Raw genomic sequence first — 23,033 nt, 5'->3', positions numbered from 1 at the left:
ATACATGTACACTGTATTTTAGTAAAGCTGAGTGTGCACATGTGTGCATCTGTGTGTAAGTAGCCATGTGACATTTAGCTATGGGGATGTGTGCTGAGAAATGCATCCTTAGGAAATTTTGTCCTATTGTATGGGTCATAGGGATACAAAAGGGCCTTGTCCAGAACAGGATCATGAGCTGAATGATGTCTAAAGAGGCTCATCCTGAACCATTCATTCGGTTCATCCACTCACGGGCAACACTCAACGTGTAGGCCACTGAGGAGCAGTGGAGAGAGAGCTCACACTGGATTTGGGCCAATTCCTAGCTCTCCACTTCCTAGTGGGGAACTTTGCTGGGCTACAGCACAGAGTGTCCTTGCACAAACCTTGACGGCACAGCTACTACACATCGAGACTTCTATGGTGTGGCCTACTGCTCCTGGGCTACAGACCCATCCATCATGTTACTGTACCGAGTACTGAAGGCAATGTAACACAATGGTAAGTATGTGATCTCTAAATGTGGAGAAGGTACAGTAAAAATCCGATATTATGATCTATGGGGCCACCATCATATATGTGGTCCATTATTGACCAAAACTTTAGTATGTGGTATGTGGATGATCTTGTGCGTGTGTGTGTGTGTGTGTATACAGATATGGATACGTGAAAGGTGGCATGTCTGGTCCCAGCGACTCTTCCTGACACATGGCAGAGCTCATTTATACACACATATACCCAAAGCACACGTAGCTCTGCTGAGATGTATATACATACTAGACAACATACAATTCCCATCTTTTAAAGTGTGCAGTTCTATGGAATTTATTTACTTTTATTTTTTTGAGACTGAGTCTCCCTTTGTCACCCTCGGTAGAGTGCCATGGCGTCATAGCTCACAGCAACCTCAAACTCAAGCGATTCTCTTGCCTCAGCCTCCTGAATAGATGGGACTACAGGTGCTCACCACAAGGCCTGGGTATTTTTAGAGATGAGGTCTTGCTCTTGCTCAGGCTGGTCTCAAACCTGTTTGCTCAAGCAATCCACCTGCCTGGGTTTTTAGAGTGGTAGGATTAAAGGTGTGAACCACCGTGCCCGGCCACAGTTCTATGGAATTTGATATACAGTTTCCAATTTACTATGGCTTGACTTATTTTTTCAAGTTTATTATGGTGAGGTACTTGCAATTTGAATGTTATACACATTATTTAATAAATTACACTAGATATTCCATACTTTACTATAAAATAGGCTTTGTATGAGAGAATTTTGCCTAATCGTAGGCTAATGTCAATGTTCTGAGCACATTTAAGGTAGGCTAGGCTAAAATCTGATATTCAGTAGGTGGGCTGTATCAAATGCATTTTCCACATCAAGGTATTTCCAAATTATAATGGGTTTTTTTGGACCACAATGTAAGTCGAGCAGCATCTGTATTCTGAGCTGTGCAACCATCACCACAATCAATTTTAGAAAATTTTCATCACTCCAAAAAGAAACCCCATATCCATTAACACTCATTATCTATTTCCCCCCAACTTCCCCTGCCCCCAGCACCTACTCATTTACTTTCTGTCTTTATAGATTTGCTTATTCTGGACATTTCTTTTTTTTTTTACAGTTTCTGGCCAGGACTGGGTTTGAACCCGCCACCTCTGGCATGGGGCCAGTGCCTACTCCTTTGAGCCACATTATTCTGGACATTTCACATGAACGGAATTATATATAACACGTGGTTGCTTTCAATGAGCATGTTGTGATCTGTCTATGTCATGTATAATATCAGTACTTCATTCTTTTTTATGGCCAAATAATATTCCACGATAAGGATATACCATATTTTGTGTGCTCATCAGTGGATCGATGAACATTAGGTTGTTTCCTTCATTTTAGACAAGTTTTTGAGTGGACACATGTCTTCAGTGGTCTTGGGTATATGCCTAGGACAGAAATTGCTGTGTCACATGGTAACTATGTGTTGGCTTCTGAGGAGCTGCCAGACTGTCTTCCAAAGTGGCTGTCATCTTATGTTGCCCCCAGTACAGTACGAGGGTTCTGATTCTTCCACATCCTTGATAACACTTGTTACTATCTGTATTTTTATTAAAATCATATTTTAGTGGTATGAAGTAATACCTCATCGTGGCTTTTTTTTTTTTTTTTGAGACAGTCTCACTATGTCACCCTCGGTAGAGTGCCCTGGCGTCACAGCTCACAGCAACCTACAACTCTTGGGCTTAAGCAATTCTCTTGCCCCAGCCTCCCAAATAGCTGGAACTACAATGCTACAATGCCCAGCTATTTTTTGTTGCAGTTGTCATTGTTGTTTTAGCTGGCCCGGGCCAGGTACAAACCTGCCAGCCTCGGTGTATGTGGCTGGCGCCATAACCACTGTGCTACGGGCGCCGAGCCCTCATTGTGGTTTTGATAGAAATCTCCTTGAAGCTTATGGAGTACTGTATATTATCTTTTTATGTGCTTACTGGCTATGTGTCTATCCTTGGAGACAGGTCTGTTCGGATCCTTTGCTCATTCTTGGATTATTTGTATTTTTTTTTTTTTATTGTAAGAGCTCTTTTTATTTCTAGCTTTAAGTTCCTTATCAGATATATGTTTGCAAATATTTCCTCTCCCTCCAAAGGACTCTTAGCACTTGCAGAATAGAATCCAGATGCCTCTCTTAGGCCAGGGATCCACCCTATCTTGCCCTCACCCCCCTCACCCTGCATATCACTGGCCTGGTCCTCGAACATGTCAACCGTAGGGCTTTTCCAAGTACTTATTCCCTTTGCTTAGACATTGTTCCTGGAAATCTTCCTTGCTTTCAGTCTCTGCTTAGATATCACCTTCTCAAAGAGTTCTCCCCTGACCATTTCACCACAGCATCGCTTTTCTCCCTGTCATTCTCTGCCCTTTATCCTGCTTTATTTTTTCTTAGTAGCACTTAGTATGAATAACCTGACATCATATCACACACTTACTTGCCCATATAGTTTCTCAGTTAGAATTTCAGCTCCACGAGGGGAAGGAATGTTGTTTGTCTGTCTCCCGTCACTAGATCTTAAATGCCCAAACAGTGCCGGACATATCTGGGCACTTGGTAGGAACTTGATAAATATCTATTCAATTAAATATACCCCCTACTATTACTTGAATGCTTACTATGAGTAAATGCTCCACACAGCACTTCAAATAAAGTGCCTTATTTAATTCCCACAACAACCCTGTGCTAGGAGATAGATCCTATTATTACTCTACTTTCTAACAGATGAAAAACCTAAACTAAGAGTTTAAATAATTTATCCGTGGTCCTACAAACGGGAAGTAGCAGAATCAGGATTAACCCAGGCAGTCTAAGGCCTGAACTATAAGGCTCCACCACACCTCCCCCAACGACTGACTTGCCAAGCAAGTCCCTCTCCCTCCTTCCAGCCTCAGTTTCCTCACTGTGACATGGGAGGACCTTCCTCCCTTACAAGGTTACTGAACAACTTGCCAAGTAGAATCAGGCGAAGCACCAGGAACAGTGCCTGGCACGTCAGGAGCACGGGGTAAGCTGCTGGATGATGATGTGATGATAATGACGATAGTGATGCTGATTATAATAATAAGATGACTTTAGTGCTGTGAAATGAATCCTTTGAAATCAAATAAAGCTGTACCATTATTAATTAATACTGTTCAAATGCATCCTCGCGTACAGATTGATTTCTTGTAGACAATGCCTCAACTCTTGCAGAGGGGGGCCCAGCTTCTTCCGGCCACATCAGGGTTCTATCAGATGGAATCCAAAAGATTTCCTGACCAAGGGAAGGGGATGCTTGGATAACAGTGCACACTTTCTGAGGCCTCAGTAAGAGTATACTCAACGCCTCCATGAAAATGGGGTCTCAGTGGCCTATTAGAGACAGACCTCAGCGTAACCCAGGACAGGGTTCTTATGAGGGAATGCCATACTTGCAAATTCCTATCCAGCCACCCCACAGGCAAGAGGAGCTAGACACAGCAAAAGCCCATCCCCACTCACCGTTCCCCCAGGAAATGACTGGGTATCATGTTTGTTAAAAAGAGGTCACCACCAGCCAGTTCACCTCTGTGTGCTAACACACCATGTGACACCCAGAGAAGGTGGGTCAGGGTCCACTCACCTGTGTGGGTCTGCCTGTGTGTCTCCAGGGCATCCTCCTTTGAAAACTGGGCACCACACTGATCACAGACGAAGGCTTTGGCTCCCGCTGAAAGAAAGGAGAGGCAGTTACCACTAGAGCAATAGTGCATGGGGGGCAGTGCTGGGCCACAGCCACACAGGGGCACCCCGAGGGAAAGAGCTGGACAGCTGTGAAGACCCTGATCAGCTCAGACCCTCCTCTGAGAGGTGACCACCTGACTAAGTTCCAAATGTCCTCGCCTAGGGTCCAGATGACAAATCCTTTGAAGGGGGATCTGAATGGCTAGCTCCAGGGAAGGGACAGACAGGAGGAAACAGTACCAACAAGGGGACAGGTGCCCTGTTGCCTGAATGGGCTTCATGGGAAAGCAGCAGTGGCTGACCTCGCCCTCCCAGCATCTCCACAGGGACCTTGGACTCAGTACACCCCTAACTAAACGCCCAGTCTACCCACCTGCTGCCTGTAGCTGACCACTTAAAACCCCTGCATGGCTCCCTGGAGCCTCGAGAACGAGGTCCACGCTCCTGACCACGACTCCCAAAGCGCTTCTTGGTGTGTCATCCCTCTGCTCCCTGTCTCCCACCGCAGTCTGCTCCCTTCTTTCCAGCCAGGCTGAGCCCCGCAGGCTCCCTGGAGGAGCTGTGTTCTTCCTCACTCTGAGGTTTCTGCACTTGCTTCTGCACATCCTCTGCCTCTGATGTCCTTCCTGGATTCCCTGGCCACTGTGGCATAGCCAGAGCCGCTGTTCATCACTTAGGTACCAGCTATGACACTGGCACCCCATCTCTGGGTGAGGGGACCCTTCTTCGTGCTCCCACACCATTCTCTACGTTCCAGTTCTTAGCCCTCCCCGTACTCCAGTCTAAATGTCCAGGGACCTGTCTCCCTCCCCCACCCCACAGTAAGCTCCCTGCCAGAGGGACCGTGTCATCCTGCCCACAGCTGCATCTGTCTGACACGCGGTGGGAACCTATTACTGCCCACATTTGTGGAATAAACAAAATGCATTCAGTGCCACTCAATGTAATAAACGTTTTTAGAACCATTATTTACAAGGCTAGACATGACAACGGCACCATGTCAAGATGAAACAGTACTTTTTGTCACTGGCTAATAATCTTCAAGGCTTTAATATGTAATCTGGTCCTGGGGGTCATCTGGTACAAGCCTGGACATTTGTCCCTTCAAGATGTCTCCGACATGCCTCTCCTTCACTGCATTTTGATAACCAGTGCCCCATCCAGGCTCTAGTATCACATCCAGAACGCTGTAAGACTCAAGGATGGTTTCCATACCGCCAGCCACCCACCCTCACTGCTAGGTCTCTGACCCCTTTTCGGTACATCCTCTCCCTCTGACATTCTCCCCTGCTTCTCTGGCCACTATGGGACCCCTTAATCCCTCACATTTTCTTACTCCACAAGATGCGGCAGTTCACAATTTGTACTGATTCTAAATCCCTTCACTTGGTGTCAAGGCCTTGCATAACCTGTCCCCGTTAGCTGCCCAACTCCAGTAGGCTGTCCTCACTGCCCTATCTGGCCACTCCGAGTCTCTGTGCTTGCCCATTGCCCAGTCCTGCCCTTCCCTCTATCCCAATCCCATTCCATTCTCAAGAACGGAGTTGGTGGACACAAAACCCCCCAGCAGCCAGGCATGGTGGCTCATGCCTAGAATCCTAGCACTCTGGGAGGCCAAGGTGGGAAAATTGTTTGAGCTCAGGAATTCAAGACCAGCCTGAGCAAGAATCAGACCTCATCTCTACTAAAAGTCCCAGCTATTTGGGAGGCTGAGGCAAGAGGATCACTTAAACCAAGGATTTTGAGGTTGCTATTAGCTATGATGAGACGCCACAGCACTCTAGCCAGGGTGACAAAGTTGGACTGTGTCTTCAAACAACAACAACTAAGCCCTCCAGCCCCTTCCTGCTCGACCGTTTATAACCTATCACTGCATTTTGTTCTTTTCCATATGTCTCAGCACTTTTTAAAGAACACCTGTGTTTTTTAGTTTTGCATTAGGGCCTTGTAAGAGCCAGAACTACCCACACATACATGCAGTCCACAGTGCTGTTTTCAAATCACCTCCAATTTCCTGAGGCTTGACTATATACCAGGCATGGTGCTAAGTGCTCAGTATTAAATATATATCATAGCATTCATCCTAGCAGCCATTTATAAAATACTATTAAATATATATCATAGCATTCATCCTAGCAGCCATTTATAAAATACTATTATCCCTATTTAGCAGATGAGTAAATTCCAGCTCAGAGAGGTAAAGTGCTCGCCCAATATTTTTTTTTTTTTTTTTTTGTAGAGACAGAGTTTCACTTTATCACCCTTGGTAGAGTGCCGTGGCGTCACACAGCTCACAGCAACCTCCAATTCCTGAGCCTAGGCGATTCTCCTGCCTCAGCCTCCCGAGGAGCTGGGACTACAGGCGCCCGCCACAACGTCCGGCTATTTTTTTTTTGTTGCAGTTTGGCCGGGGCCGGGTTTGAACCCGCCACCCTCAGCATATGGGGCCGGCTCCTTGCTCAGTGAGCCACAGGCGCTGCCCTGCTTGCCTAATATTAATAGCGGGGAACAGCAGAGGTGAATTCCAACCAAGGCAGCTTGACTTCAGAGCCTTCACTCTAAATCCCTGTGCCCTTCAGCCTCCCTAGGGTTCCATCTGCAATGATGCTCCACGGAGGGGTCGACTGCAGTGGCTCACACCTATAATCCCAGCACTTTGGAAGACTGAGGCAGGTGGATTGCCTGAACTCAGGAGTTTGAGACCAGCCTGGGCAAGAGAGAGACCTCATCTCTACTAAAAAGAGAAACAGAGGCCGCTGTGGCACATGCCTGTAGTCCCAGCTACTTGGGAGGCTGAGGCAAGAGGATCACTTGAGCCCAGGAGTTTGAGGTTGCTGTGAGCTGTGACACCACAGCACTCTACTCAGGGTGACAGAACGAGACTCTGTCTCAAACAGAAAAAAATAATTTTTCGTGGATAAAACCTCATAGTGGAGTCTGGGCTTCCTTCCCTCAACTCAAAAAAAAGAAAACTCAAATTTCCCATTTTACACACCAGAGCTTTTAATGAAATTGTATTTGGAAAAATGTTCCACTATGCTTAAAAAGTTTGAAAAAGAACTCTAAATACAAGCCGTACCAGCGCAGACGTAAACACCAGTGAACAGTTCCTGCAGTGGAACTGTTGGAGGCGGATGAGGAGCAGGTGCAGAAAGTGGGGTCCCAGGAAGGCAATGGCCTGGTCTACCTCGCTGACACCTGCATTCCCACCACGAGCAGGAGATTCTCCAGGCAGTGCCCAAGGAGTCGACTGAGTAACAAAGTACCCCAGGGAAAATATGAAATCGCTTTAAAAATAAATACTGCCATTTGTCTTAGGTGACTGGGTTGAAGTGTCCTACAGGCAGGGAGAATGGCACGGTGACCTCTGGGTGTCCCTGGTTGCTGCAGGGGGTCCTCAGGCCAAGCACCTGGTACATGGCTTATAAAGCTCTGAAGAAAGAGCCAAGAAAATTTCCATCACGGATGATGCAAAGCAGTCACAATGTGTGTTCACAGAGGTGACAGCCAAGACCACTTTTTATTCATTCACACTGGAAATGCAGACGGTACCTCAAACAGCAGAGTGGGCCCCAACAGGAAGGCTGGGGCTGCATGAAGCCACCAGCTCCCTCGCAACCAGAAACGTCCCCCATGTCCCATCAAAATCTTTAGCCGTCAATGATTTTCTGTGGATCTGTAAGGGATCTGATTTTAATTATATTTCTTTCTTTGATTCTGTCTGTTTTCATGGCTCCCTAGAGAACAGGGGAGCAAAGGCCCGAGAGGGATGGCCAGGCTACAGAGGCAGGGTGCCCCGTAGGATCCCCATCACTCTGGAGCCCACAGCTGGCTTCCAAGGGATGTGGTACGGCGGGTTCTGAGAAAACAGCCTTCACTGTGGGCTGTCGCCGCTTCTCGCTTTAATGACTGAGAAGCAGAGAGAAGGGAAGGAGGGCAGGTAGCGACTGGGGCCGGATGTGTGCCGTCAGACGAGTGCAGAAGAAGATAAAACAGATGAGCACACGTGATCGAGTCAAAGCTGCTGGCGTGGCCCAAGCCTGACCACAGCCCCTTGCCTTCAAAGTCCCACCACATCCCCACCTTGCGAAGTCACGAAACTGAGCTGAGTACGTGAAAAGCCTGTCCTCAGCGAGTCTGGGCCAGACTTCTCATCGCACACAGACACCACCGGCTCCACAGCCAGCCCCCACTCCCGAAGCCCCGCTCTTCCTCCCACCACCACCCAGACAGGCTCTGACAACACCCCCCACCTCCCCAGGGTGAGCCAAGGAGCACAGACAGGCAGTGCCACAGACACACCAGCCAAGCAGAGTGAGATAGACAAAATCCTTCTCCTGAGGAGGCTTGTGTCTTTAAATTGTCTCTGTAATGGCTGGCTCAGAGGCAGAAATATTTGGCAGCCCTGAAATTAAAAGTGATAAATTTCCTCGCCAAGCTTTGATCGATAATAGAGGCCTCATCTGTTAATCAATAAGACAGTCTCTGCCTGTTTATGGTGCATATGTTGTTCGCTTTTGCCTTCAGTATGATGTCAGGTTTGCATTCAAAGCAACTCAAGTGTGTATAAACCACACGGCTATTCCCAAAATGCATTACGGTGACATCATTCAGCCACTAATACATTTATGAAGCATCAGTGGGAGGGGACGAGGGAGAGAAGGAGGTCATGCCAGATGAACACAACGGGTGCATATGGGCCTAGGAACAGCATTTAGCCCCCACAAAATTTTCTGGGCTCATCCTGGAGTGGGGAGAAGTCCAGGGACACAGCTCTTGGATGGCCGTGACTCGCCAGATCCTTCCTACAACACAGGGTCTGAGTTTTGGGCATCCATTAAGTGTAAGCCAAGAGGTGGATTGCAGTAAATAAACAAAAGAGACAAAATCCCTGTCCTCATGGAGTTTACATTCAAAGGGGAAGGCAGATTTTCAAAAAGCAAGTAAATATAAAATAGGCCAGGTGGTGGTAAATGACAAAAAGAGCAATACATTAAGTGAAGAGAGAGAGCCAGGGCTGCTCTTTTACACAGTGGGTCAGGGAAGACCTCTGTGATGAGCTGACACCTATGAGGCCATGCCAGGCACAGGAAGGTGCACGGAGGCCAGCTGCACAGAATGCAGCTGGCAAGGGCAGAGTGGGAGACAGGGCATGCAAAGGACAGATGCAGGGAGGGAAATTAAACAGCAGAGGGAGAACGGCAGACAATAAAGGGGGCTAGAGCTTCGCTCTCCTCCATGGCAGTCACAGACCGAGGGAACCAAGGAAGAGAACAGCAGGACCTCAATGGGGAGAACCAGGTCCCACGCCAGACTCGACCCCTCACTGCTGTGGCCGTCACACCTTGATGAACCCACTTCTAATGTGTTAGGTGGGAATGACTACCACTGCCTCATGGAGGCTGCTATGAGGACTGAAGAAGGTAACAGACAGTGATCAACACAAATGCGGTGAGAGATCATTATCATCACATCTCAGGGGCCGTGCAGCGTGGTGAAGAGCTCAGGACTGGGGTCAGACAGACTGGAGTTCAAATCCCAGCTGAGCTGGGTCCTTCAGAAGGTTGTAACAAGGTGGGTAAAGTGCTCCTCCCGTACCTAGCGCAGAGACGAACAGAACCAGTGAGCAGCCGCTACCGTCATCACCAGTCACGATTCCTTTAAGAAAGAGCTCCCTTTAGTGCAATTAAAGGATGATTGATTTACTGGGATTGGATGTACAGTTATTTGGGGGCCATTTATCTTGTGTAAAGTGAGTCCTGCATTTATAAAGACATATTGCACCACACGCAAGTGCACACATGTACAGACACCCACACGTACCCCTGACACACACACACACACACTCCTTGTCTAATTTAAAGGTGAGTGATTGTTTTGTTGAGGGGAGCAGAGAAACCTGTCATAGAACCGCTACGTCAGTATCGGCAGCTATCCACTAACCCGGCTCTTAAGTCTTCCCTGGGCAGTCTCAGGAGCCCCATCGCACTGCCCTGTTTCTGGGCTCTTCTCTGGTTCCCCAGCAGACAGTAAGCACGCTGAGAGCAGGCTCACATCTGTCGTGGGCTCTCCTGTATTACCAACATCTCACGTCGTGCCTGGCATAGAATTTATGCTCACTACATGCTTGTTAACGAAGAAAACCCTAGCTAGGCGTCTGGGGGCAGAACTGGTCTGGAAAGGGGCAGCAGACTTTCAGGGCACTGCCAGGCTGTCCCCTAGGGGGTGGCAGAGTCCTTATTCTACAGGCTCTGAGTTGTCCACTGCCCTTTTTTAAAACTCAAGGACTGGGTCTCAGGCAGTTCCCAGGAAAAGAAAGGAAAGGTTAGGAAGCGGGGCTGTCTGCTTCCTTTGGAGCAAGACCTCCCCCTCTTCAGCCCATCTGTTCCCAACCCAGCAGACCTGCACGCCAACCCCAGCAGCAAACATACCACCCTCTCTCCAGCACACCCTGTGAACCTTCTGTCCCCAACAAGCCCTCAGCTGACAGGCAGTGAGCTGCTGGGTGACTCTCCGACCCTGCCAGGCACTGAGTTTATCTGAAAATTGATGCACCCAACTGTTAAAGAGACAGACCACAGACATCCTCGCCCCCGCCAGTCTCTCAGAGATCCTACAGACGAGAGCTCCTGGATGTTCCAAGTGCCACAGGGGAGTGGGAAGGTGTCTGACCATTTTGGGCTTCCCAGACCTGTACCTTTCCCCCCTCCCCCACTAACTTCCCTATAGCTCCAGAAGGTAAGACAGGGGACAGGGGAAGGGTTCCAATCAAGTTGAGGTCCAGTAGAAAGAGAGGGTGCAGATGCCAGCGCCCTCGCTGAGGCCTCTGTGTGTGGTTGCCAAGGAGTACCCTGACTCATGGAAGCAAAAGAGAGACCAGCCAGGAACACAGTTTCAAAAAACATAAAGCTTTCTCTATATGCCCAGGATTCCAATGACAAGGCAGCTGAAATATAGAAGTGGGACAAGCTCCCTGCAGCTGCCCTCACTGCCTCTGGCCTCTCCCCCATGGCAAAGCATAGAGCCCCCACCCACCCACCCCCATGCTTTCCTAAGAAATGGGGCTGGGGTGCAGGCTGAGCACCTAGGAAGGGAGTGGAAGGTGCTGAACGTGATCAGACACAAGGTGGTGTCTTTCTGGAGGGAACAAGGCAGAAGCCAATGAGAGAAGGAAAAACATTCAAGATCCCTCCCTCTCCAAACCCTCTCCCACCCCCATGCTAATGAGAAGGAAAAAGAAAAGAACCACTGAAAAAATACCTCCTGTTTGTCAGCATCTAATGTTGAGTGGTGTGTCCTTTTAAAAAAAAAATTCCTTGAGATTTTAAAATAAACATCTTGAATGTTCTGATGAGATATGCACGCCTGCTTACATAAGGAAGTACAAAGTGTACCAAAACAGCAGACCCAAAAAAAGCGTAAGCTGTCAGAACAATGAGTACAGACGCAGGGCATTTTACAACAGGCCATGGTGTACAGTTTTATTTACAGTACCTCTTATCAGACAGAGAACAGTACACTGGCTGCCAATTCCAAAGGCCGGCACTGCATGTTCTTTCCCTCAAGGAGATGTGTACTCCCGAGAGGAGCTGGAAGGCTTGCTCCCTCTCGCTCTCTCTGCCTTTCTTTCTCCTTTATTGACAAAATAAAGAACTGATACAGAACCAGAATTCCTGTAAGGTACAAAGTCTCAGGAAAGAGGGTAAAAAGAGAGCAGGTGGGCCGAGGCCTGGCTAACTGGATGGAAAACCAGCAGCCCTATCTCCTAGCTCTGGGTCTGGTTCAAGGGTAGCTGTAGCTGACAATCTCAAAGCCTGGTCTCACCGCAGGATGGGAGGGTGAATGGACGAATGACATGGGGTTCCAAATCAAAGGCGGGGCTCAGAAAACCACCAGGAAAGTTGCCCAGGCTGAGCACCACATGGGTCTGAGGGTGGCTGTTTTTCAGATCTCCTAAAATCAATTTCTCACCAAGGCAAATGGCTAACACCTCACATTTGGTTAAACCCCCAAGGTCTCATCTGTTTAAGACTAGACCTTGGAATGGGTCAAGAGGAAGTGGTGAGACATCTCTTCATCTGAGAGAACATTTCTTATCCTCCCCCATAAACGTCATACGACTGGGAGGCCATACATGCCCTGGTGTCTTTGGCTCTTACGAGATCCTACAGCCCCACTCTCGAGTCCCACCGATAGAACACTGGTCTGCCTCGTCCCTGTCCCTGCAACTCAATTTTCAGCCCCTTTGTTACCATTTTTAGCACCAGCAGGTAATCCAGAAGGCTTAGACACACTGCCCACAGCCAGGATAAACACAAACATTCCACATGAGGCTGCGCGGTGAAGTAGTTTACGAACCCTCTCTGGAATCAAACAAAGCCAGGGCCAAGTCCCAGTTCTATCATTTACACCCTGGACAAGCCAATCATCTTTTCTAGGTCTGCGTCCTCACCTACAAAATTGGGCTTAAGAGTGTTTATGTCACAGGGTTGGCTGAGTGGTGATTATTTTAAATAATATATGTGAAGTCTTCAACAGAATGCCTGGCATACAGTAAGTGCTCAATAAATGCTAGTTGCCATTAACATCAGCATTGGTATCACTATTTAATGCCCTGATGCGAATGGATGAGACACACGAATGTCAAATGCATGCAAATGCCATCCCACACCACTTAAACTTTTCTTGCTACCTCAACCAAGACACAGAGAAAAAAGGGAGAAAAGATGGGCATTCTAGAGGTCAAGTCTCCGCTCAGCAGACTTTCTCCAGGGAGTGGACGGTAAAGGCAGGCAGGTGATACTAATCACTGTGCAGCCCTCCCCCAAGGAACCCCTCTACACACAACATGCCAGTAAAGGCAGGATCAGATCGCTCTTCCCCAGAGGGCACCAAGGACACGGCACCTCCACAGTCAGCGGCCCTCATCACTCACGGCCCAGTTTTTAATGGCATTGTTACCCTGCTACTACCTGCCCGGAAGGTAATGGAGGAGTGCAAACCAGTTGAAGGCGAATCATTTTATTTTATTTTTATTGTTAAATCATAGCTGTGTACATTAGTGCAATCAAGGGGTACAATGTGCTGGTTTCATATACAATCTGAAATATTCTCATCAAACTGTTCAATGTAGCCTTCATGGCATTTTCTTAGTTATTGTATGTAGACATTTGAAGACGAATTATTTTAAATAAAAATACAAGTAGGATGGTAAGCTTACTGCAGAGCTGAAATATTACAAATCCTCCTGAAGGTTAAGAGCAGTGATGGGGGGTCTCACCGCACCACTGCCTCTCACTGCTTCCTTCCCGTAGCAACTTCCACGACTGGGAAATTGAGGTACGGCAGGCTTCATTCAGCGCAAGGGCGCACAAGCCTCTCTTAGCATAGGAATGTCAGCCCTGCTGTGATGGGACAGGTGTCTGTCCATATACACCTTGTCAACTGGGACATCTACCAAAGGTTCACAGTCAAGCCCCACAAACTGAGTCCTACCATGGACAGTGGCCAGACATGGCTTGGGGGCTGTTGCACTCACTGGTGGTATCATTCCAGCATCAACTCTGTAGCCTCAATTCCTCAGAGTGGGGCCATTAATTCTCACAAGATAGTTTAAGCAAGAATCTAGATGAAGTCCTTGCCACATACACAGAAGGTGCTCGAGTCACAGTCATTGTTACGGTTATAGAATAATTTCCCTTCACCAAGCTAATGAGTACCATGAGACTGTCCCCTGGCCAGAGCCTCCAGGAACTCCAGCCCATAGTATCTCTAGTCCCACAGCTTCTGGGAGCAGGCCTGACTGCCATGAGGTGAGTAGAAGAGAGACTACATTCTGCAGGGCTCCTATACGCATGATACTCCACTGTCTGGGGAGAAACAGGCCCTTTGGTGAGGCAGGGTAGAGTTCCCAAGGTACCCAGAGAAACTGACTCAGGGTCCCAACTGTCACTGCCGGAGTTGTGTGACCCTTGGTGAATCCTTTCATGGCTCCACCTGTAAATGACAAATTTTAAACTTGGACATCTCTTAGAGGGAAGGAAAGATGAAAAGATGAATGGGTGTTGTGTGAGAAGAAGCTGGAAGCTCACTGCAAAGAAAGAAAGTTACTATACCGTGGCTATAAAAGGAAGCTCAAATGCTTACAATCCTTGGCGCTGGGAAGGTGCTGGTGGGTTCAGCCAGCAGAATCCCTCTCAGGGGGAAATACTTTGCTCTACTGGGCTGGCAAAATGGAACAGAGAGTCCAGACACTGTGAGAATCATTAGCCAGAGTCAGACTGAGCTGATTAAGCTGTGTCAGAGGCTGACCCCTGAGTTCCAGGGAACACCTGGGCTTTCAGGTGCTCATAGAATTGGAGAAGCATGAATCCTATGTACTCAATTTGATATGAGGACAATTAATGACAATTAAGGTCATGGGGGGGAGGAAAAGCAGAGAGAGGGAGGGAGGGAGAGGGGTGGGGCCTTGGTGTGTGCCACACCTTCTGGGGGCAAGACATGATTGCAAGAGGGACTTTACCTAACAAATGTAATCAGTGTAACCTGGCTTATTGTACCCTCAATGAATCCCCAACAACAAAAAAAAAAAGAGAGAGACAGCATTGCAATCTTAGCATTTGTAAGAGGCTGGGTAAAAAAGCCAGAGAAATGAGACTGAGAGTTTCTGCCATGTTTTTATGTGATATCTCCTCAATCTCTGGACACCAACAATCACCTTCCTCCTGGGTCCACTTGGGGATTCTCAAATGAGAAACTCATAAAGAGAAGAGGGGCTTCTGTTGGCACCCAGCACCCGAAAAACTCCATTTGTTAACCTGAGCCACTGGTCTCCTCTCATCCTCAATGACCTTGATCCTTTCCTCTGAAGCAACTTCAGAGAGCTCTGTCTATGGACCTGCACCCTAAATATAGTGTGGGGGATCTCACACACACGTACCTCTTTTCCAGGGTAAGACTCATGACATTGTGTGGGTAATGGAAAAGTGAAAATCAAGACCCATCTGGAGGCAGTGGCCAGGATCAAACTGCCCACAGGATGCATTTCAAGCTGTATCTACCACCACCTTGGTCCCCCAACATCCCCGACACACTTTCTGCTTCAGTTTTCTGCTTAAAGATGTCTGTCTACTCACCGTGGTGGCTTTCTGCTCCTCCTGCCCTGTCGCCAAGCTGGTTCCTTCCAGCCTCATTTCTCACCGACTAAAAAGTACGCTGAGTCGCCTGGATCTCTTCAGGATCTCTATATTGGTAATTCCTTCATTCCCTGTCTTCCCAGAGTCCCCTGTTCTCTCCCAATTCTCAGCATCTCCCTCCGATGCCACTTGTGACTGTCTCTGTGGTGTGTGTGCCACTTGCGACTGTCTTTTAAGTTAAATCACCCTGAGGGAACCCTACTTCATCAAATGGCAAGACACAAAGCCTTTCAGAAGGCTCGAGATGCTGTCTCAAGTGTTGAGAACCACTGCACTCTCCCAGAAACCAGTTAGCAGAGCTGTGTATACATCTGTCTGTTGACTGTTCCCTTGGCTGCAAGCTGCATAAACCCTGCAGATGGAAGCTTCTCTTCTGGAAACTCCACCAGGAAGCGGGACCACAGCCCTCCCAGACGTCCTGACAGGGCCGCAGGGAAGAGGCAAGGTACAGTCTGGACAGGAGCCCCACTGTCTAAGCAGGACCCTTGCCATGCTCTCATGATGCATAGATGGTTTAGCAGGAAGCACGTGGGCTTTGATGTCGACACATCTGAGATTTTGGCTCGGCTACCCACGCTACATCAGGGGCATTAGCAGATTGGCCTCTCTGAGCCTTAGTTTCTTTACCTGCTAATGGGATGATAATACATCCCTCCCATCCTTAAAACAGGACTTCAAAGTTGCACAACCCCAGGGACAACACTCAGAAATGAGGCTGTACGGGTTTTGGGAGGTTTAAGGGAGATGAAGGTGGCAAGCACAGAAAGTGGAACTCAATAGTCACACAGTGATGGCACTTTCTCTCCTTCCGAGGATCCCAGAGGTCCTGCCAGGGCCATCTTTCAATGAGAACCCAGCATGCTTCTGCCACAGCACTGACAGTAATCTCAATAAAATATTAATAATATGTACTGCCCGTTTATCATGACACAAGCATTGTGCCAACTACTTTACAAGCAATATACCATTTAATTCTCCCGACAGCTCTAAGATCACTCCCCATTTTATAGATGTGAAAACAGGCTTAAAAAGCCTAGATGACTTGCCCAAGTTCTCATAACTAGTAGGTGTCAAAGAGAAAGCAAGAACTCCCCAGCATAGGAAGCTCACCTAACCAGAAAGGCCTTTGATCATATAAAAGGTTAAAAAGTAAGAGGTTCATATTAAGGGGAATAGAAAAAGGTCCCAAAGGCAGTGCACCCCTCTGCAATTCTTCACACTGTGACGAGCCCTTTGGAATCAGATCTTCCCCAAGGACGCCCCTCTTTCTGGAGCCCCCGCCCCACTAAGAACAACCCTCAGCTCCTGGTCCAGCCATGGAACACCACTGACCATCAGAGAAAGCCTGGCTGGGGAGCCAGCAGCATCCAGGCCCAGATCTGGCTTTACTATGGACTTCAATGTCTTCTAAGATACTGCTTGCCTCAGTTTCTGCATCTGCAAAACGGACATCATGTTTGTAGCCCCTCCTAGACGCCTAAAGCTATTCTAAGGAGCAATGAGTAGTTCAAGGATATGAGAATGTCTGAGGCTTTACAGAGGAAAAGGTACAACCAATCTTTAAGACTGACTTTCAAAACTCCAGTTAGTCATGTCCCCCAAAGCTTGAGTCTCTTCTCAGGCATTCTCCTGTTGACTTCTAAGCAAGCGCGATGTTCTATCATAAAAAACAATCAATTGCATTCACTTAAAGTAGAAAAAAATGGCCTCTCACATTGATGAATCACAGCAACTACAAAGAATGAAATAGACAAGGTTTCTCAGTCAACCTCCAATTCACCAAAAATCCTTTTATTACGCCTTCTCTGAGCATCCTAGTTAGTCAAGGATTTCCAGAGCAGACCCTCACTCTTGGCTCTGAGTCTGCCTCCCCACTTCTCTCTGCATGGGCCGCCTGTAACCTGCCCTCTCCTCATTGTCCCAGCTGGACCCACTTCCCCTACAACACCAAGTAAATTCAACTAGTTTGGGGCTGAGTGTGTAACTTTGGGGCACAGAGTTCTGTTACATTAAATTCCTTAGTACACAAACACACACAAACACATCCCTGCACACATGCACAGAGGTTTCATCAAACCAAGAGAGAAGCAACCAACCCACTGTCTTCATGGTGACTCTACTCTTGAATGACATCTGGGGAAGAGCCCTCACTACCTGGCCTGCTGGTCCCATACCCACCACCATCTCAGGCGCAGGCCCAGAGGACTGCCACCCTCCCTCACCCTTCCTTGAGTCCCTGTGTGGCACCTTGAGGCTCCAGACTCTCCAGGCCTGCTGTGGCTTTCAGGAAACAGAGCATGCCTATTTTTAGCCCTTCTCAGCCTAATAATACTCCCCAACACCCATTGAGCTTAATCACTCTATTGAGGACAAGAAGCGGGCTCTGTAGCCCAGGCGCTTCTGATGTGAGGAAGTAGTAAAATGTTTAAACTGGTTAAAAATGACACTCATTGGCTTGCCTTTGGTGTTTCTGAAACCTTAATTGTGGCTCAGGCCGTGGATCTAAAGAACCTTGCAGGTTTCAGGGCCTTGCTTCCTTACCCCCTGCACCATAATTGAGGTGTTACATTACAGCTACAGCACTGACATTTGCAGGCTCAAAATTCAGACGCCTTAAGACACCACACTTTTCAAAGCAGAAATATTGCCTGTCACACTTAATGCCCATTCTTAATATGAACCATCTCCCCACCACAAAACAAAACAAAACTCGCCTTTTCTGGCTCACCCCATGCCAAAGGTCCAGGTGGGGTAATCGTTTCCCATGTCAAGCCCATGGCATTATTAGTGCTTCTGACAACCGAAATGACATTGAATTGCTGCTTGAAAACAGGAAGGTTTGCTTGATGTAATTAGAGGACCTGTGAATTTGGTGTGTGCAGAAAGCAGACTGTTGACATCTCTTCTGCGTGCACCTTTGAGACTACGACTTCCAAAGTTCCAGGGAGAGCCCTTGCGGCACGCAAGGTGTGCCACATGAACTGTGGGCTGAGAGAAGTGGGCACCCTGGGAAGGGGACAAAAAACCTTTGCCTCAGAGGTTAAGATCAGGGATGTCCAGGTCAGACAGCCCTGGGACTACAGCCCAACTCTCTCTTCCTTGCTGGGCCATCTGGAGCAAGTAAACTCAGTCTCCTCATCTGTAAAATGGTTGCAATGGCCGTACCAATTTCAAACAGTCTTGTGAGCCTCAAATGAGGCAATGAAGTAAAGCAACCCACAGAGGGCCTGGCACCTGAGGCCCTCGGCCAATGTTAGCTGCCACTGTCACTGTCATCTTCAGCTCCTTCCTTCTACCATAGGCTCCTGAGACAGAACATTTTGCTTTTGTCTCTTCCATCTTGCTTGGGCAAGAACAAAAGGGGAATCTGGGCACTAGAATGGCTGGCCATTGGCAGTTGTGTGCAGTGCTGGGACCCTCTTGCACAAACGGTAGGGAGCTCCTGCAGACTCAGAGCAGTTAGCTGAGGCCTGGCCCACCGGCAGGAGCATTCAGGAGATGACCTCTCAGGCACCATCTAGCCAAGCCAGTGACAGCTGCGTCTGAGGCCTGCAGACTCACCTGGACGAGGCTCCTTGTACATTTCTGGGCAGCTTCCCCCTCTGCTGTTTTCTCCCCTTCCTTTGCTTCTCAGGCAAGATGCTTGGAGCACCATCACAAACTCCCTGCTCTTCAGAAGGCACAGGCGGAATGCCTCATTAACTTTTCTAGCTAATTTTACAATTTAACCAAACACCACACTCCTGCTTCAATTCAGCTAGCCTCTGACTGTGACAAACTTTTATAACTGTGACAAGGAGAAAGACAACAAACAGGCCGGGCCAGAGACAGGAAGGAAGGTCCTAATAACTCAAGTGGAAGATACAGAATAGAAAAAAAGAGGATTACAAAAAATGCAGCCCTCTATATGCTCCCAGAGCAGAATTCTAAGCTGCACAGGGCTGAGCAGTGAGAGAAGGAAGCCATGCTGGCCTGTGGTGTCAGAAAGATGGAGTGCTCCTGTGACAATGACTCTTCTTGTCACCTCAGGGGGCCAGGGGCTATATTGGGAAGCAGAGTTACATGCTGTCCTCTGAGGGGCATGATTCAATGCTGATGGGCAGCCGGCCAGAGGACAGACAGGGCCACCCAGAGGACATGCTCAGCTTGGCAAGTGCCTAGGGCCCCTTCCAAAGGGCACCAAAAGGCCCTTCTCAGCCCACTAAGCCGGCTCGCACCTCCTGATTAAGGTTCCGAATGGGGGTAGAGTTTAGCAGGAGGATGGCATTTCTAAGAAAGTCTCACCATCAAGAATCCTATGAGATAGAAAAGACCCCTGGGGACTGCCGTATTAGTCCTATATATACTGGCCAGCACCTCACTCAGCCATGATGAACAGACCCCCAGTAGAGAAACAGTGTCATTCCGGCCCTGCACCGATAGGCAGGCCCCACTCTCAGTGCAAGGGTAAGTAATGCAAATACGACACTGTGATTCTCTGCCTCCCCGGTCAGCTCCAAAGCTTGCACCTGTCCCTCTCTGACCTATATTCCTCAACATCCGACTTCAGACCCTAAATTTCCATCAGTGCAAAACTGGCCCCATAGCACAGCCCTCTCAGATAAGCTGGGGGCCAGAAGATCTGGGCTGCTCAAGCAGGAGTCCCCAAAGGATGCAGCCTCCTAAAGGTCTGGTCTCCGGGTCTCTGCTTATCCTGGGTTCATATTAGCAAAGGCAACTGAGGAAAGAAGACTTCAGCAAATCAAGTTTCAGGGAGTTCTCTCTTTACCCAGAGTTACCTTGTTACCGAAAACGACTACGGCCTTGTATAATTACTCCAACAAAATGCAGCCGCCAATGAGCTCCCTGTGCTCAATTAGCTTGTAATAGTCAGCAACAGAGGGGCTGAGGTTTAATCCAACTACCCCAGAAGACTTTTTATACCAACTACCTAATGAAAAGTTTAGAATTTGCTTTTTTTTTTTTCCTTTCCTTTTCCCTGGCAAGTGAAAAAAATTCCAATCAAAATGGGACTGGTAGGAGGGAGGGAAGGAAGAGGGAGCATGTTAACTACTGGAGAAAAGTCTAGAAGAGACGTCTTTGTCAGGATGAACCGCGAGAGAGCCCCGACTGTAGAAGCACCTGTCCCTCCCTCCCACTGGCTTCCCATCTATGAGGAAAGCAAGCTCTGTCTTCATTACAGGCACACACAGGGGTTTCACCCACGTGGTCTGAGAAGGTGGGCTGGGCCCCTGGGTGCCCCAGCCTGAGTCAGTCTCCAGAGTTCCTCCGTTTGCCCTCCTGGGTAACCTCGCCAAGAGGAAGCTCTCTCGGCTGTTTTCTCCAACTGGGTTTCATGGAGCTCTGGTCATATTTTAGAGTCTGTCAAGTCCGACATGAGAAATTCGCAATATTATAGGTCTGTACCTGATTTGAAACCTCAATTTCAGATGTATGTTTGTTTTATGGCTATCTCAAAATGAAGGGACCACTTGAAGTGGCAGCTTTTCATTTTTAATACAATGTTTCTTAATCTGCAGCCCAAGGAGGGTCACGATAATCTTAGGGAATTGAGGGCTCTCAAGTGGGAGAAAATGGGCTGGGAACCTTTTTCCAGGAGGACGTGGGAGGAGGAGGAAGGAGAAAGGGAGGGACGCCTTTCTGGCTGGTGCCAGCTCACAGAAGTCCTTGCTTCCTCTTGTCCAGAAAAGTAGGTCTACGCCCACTGCAGAACTCCTTCTGGACATCCCAGCAGGGAAGACCCCATCACAATCCCAGGAACCTCTTTCTGGAAGGCTTTCCTCATCACCCTGGTCCTGAGGAGTTTCTCCCCGCTGTAAACTCACTTTTTCCCCTTGCGAGGACGAGCACACCCATCCTTGTGCAACTCCTTCCCTTGCCAGAAGCCTCATGTCATCCTCGCAGCCAAACCACCAGCTTCTTGCACACAAGGATCCTGGCTTCAACTCCTCTGTCTGCCCTGCTGAGCTATGCACATCACTGGCCCTCAGTTTGGATGCTAACTGATGAACTAATTCATGAACGACTTACCCCCAAAAGAGAGCTATGCGTGTGACCCAGAGAAGTCATTGAGGCTTCTCTGCTGCTCGGCCTCCACCATCTGGTTCCCATTTGGCTGATGTTTCACTCCCCAGGGAAGGCTCCAGCATCCCAGGCGTGTGTCTGGGCAGATGAGGTTGTCAGAGAACAGACAAAATGAGCCTGGAGCCAAGTGGTCCAGCTTCACTGGATGTCGTCCAAAAGGCCAGGGAGGCTATAATCTTCCTGCTACATCACACTCCAGGATGCTGAAAGTCTAAGGAACCAGTAACACCCGAAGTGGTCATGGCTCCCACATGCCTAGGCTGCACCACAGGTCAGCTGCCATTTTCCCTCCTGGCCCAGCATCACAGAGGGCCTCCTCCAGTAGCACAGCACCCAGCTGGGGTGCCACGCAGGTGGCACCATGGGCAGCTCTCCTCCTGCCTCTTCTCTTTTCAAGGCATGGTGGTGGGGAGAAGGATGGGGCCAAGCTGCTCCTGGATGGGACAGCCACGTACTGACCTGCAGACCCTCTAGCAGTGGTTACGGAACCACCGTACCCAAGCCCTACAAGGTGATGCCAAGAAGTAATAGCTACAACTCAGCAAGCACTGAACACATACTCCTCTGGGGGAGTCGGAGGGGGCTGATCAGCCACACCTGCTCCTGGTGGCCCACGCGCAAGGCACTGAACCAGAGGCCAATTACGGTGCCACCCTCTCCACTCCCAGGACCCCTGGGGCAGGGCCTTCCTGGTGTCAGCTCCTTAGTCTCTGAGACATTAGTTAGCTCTACAAATAGAAAAGCAGGCATTCAGGCACGGAAACAGCACCAGAGGCCAGGTCCAGCGAGCAGTAAGGTACGCTGGGAAGGTATGACGCAGGCTGGGAGGAGAGGGCAGAGACCTGCATCGGAATCCAGTTCTGCCCCTTCCTAGCTGTATGGTCTTAGGCGAAACCTCAGTGTCCTTTTCTGCAGAAGAGAATCAGTGTATCTGCCTTCCAAGGTTAAGGTAAGATTAAGTGAGTTCAGCTACGCAGAATGCCAGACACCGTGCCTGGAAGACAGCAGGCATTCAATGAATCTAAGTGCCTTTCTCTCCTTCCTGTGCACCTACCGTCCCTCCTGAGCCACTCCCGAGAGCCTGCTATGAGCAAGGGAGTGAGCCACTGATGCGGTCCCTGCCACCCTTGTTTTATGTCCAGACGCTGACTCCCATGGCCAGAGGGGAGCAAGGAGCACCCTGGGTCTGTTCCCTACCATGTGCCCATCCACATGGCCTGAGTTGTAACTACCGTGCAGGTCACTAAACAACCCTAGCACAGGGGCACAGAAAAATAAATCACACACTCTCAAGAAGCTTACAGTCTAGTAGGCGAAAAAGGACGAGCAAAATAAACAGCTATGTAACAAAGAAGGTGGCAGGTGCCCTAAGCAGGGTAGATAAACTGTTAGGAGTGATCAGATGGGGGCAGCCTCTTGTCCTGCCCAGACAGACGCGTCCCATGGCTGAGTCGGCTGACTTTTCAAAAGAGAAGAGAGAAAGGAACGCTCGCTGGTCTGGCACGAAGCCTAGCACGCGAGAC

At 48.8% G+C, this 23,033-nt stretch overlaps 1 protein-coding gene across 4 annotated transcripts in view; it reads right to left on the bottom strand.

The window, feature by feature from the left end:
* The window catches only part of ZBTB16 (zinc finger and BTB domain containing 16), a 189,225-nt gene that overhangs the window by 62,380 nt on the left and 103,812 nt on the right, over positions 1-23,033 (bottom strand). For all 4 annotated transcript variants that reach the window (XM_053595319.1, XM_053595322.1, XM_053595320.1 and 1 more), the window contains exon 4: positions 4,131-4,217. In XM_053595319.1, the coding sequence (XP_053451294.1) occupies positions 4,131-4,217 (87 nt within the window). The remainder of the gene's footprint in view (positions 1-4,130; positions 4,218-23,033) is intronic.

Source organism: Nycticebus coucang, chromosome 6 (genome assembly GCF_027406575.1).
Source record: "Nycticebus coucang isolate mNycCou1 chromosome 6, mNycCou1.pri, whole genome shotgun sequence".
In the NCBI taxonomy this organism is placed as follows: Eukaryota; Metazoa; Chordata; class Mammalia; order Primates; family Lorisidae; genus Nycticebus; species Nycticebus coucang.
The sequence above is the reverse complement of the archived record's forward strand: the minus strand, read 5'-3'. Positions and strand labels throughout refer to the sequence as shown.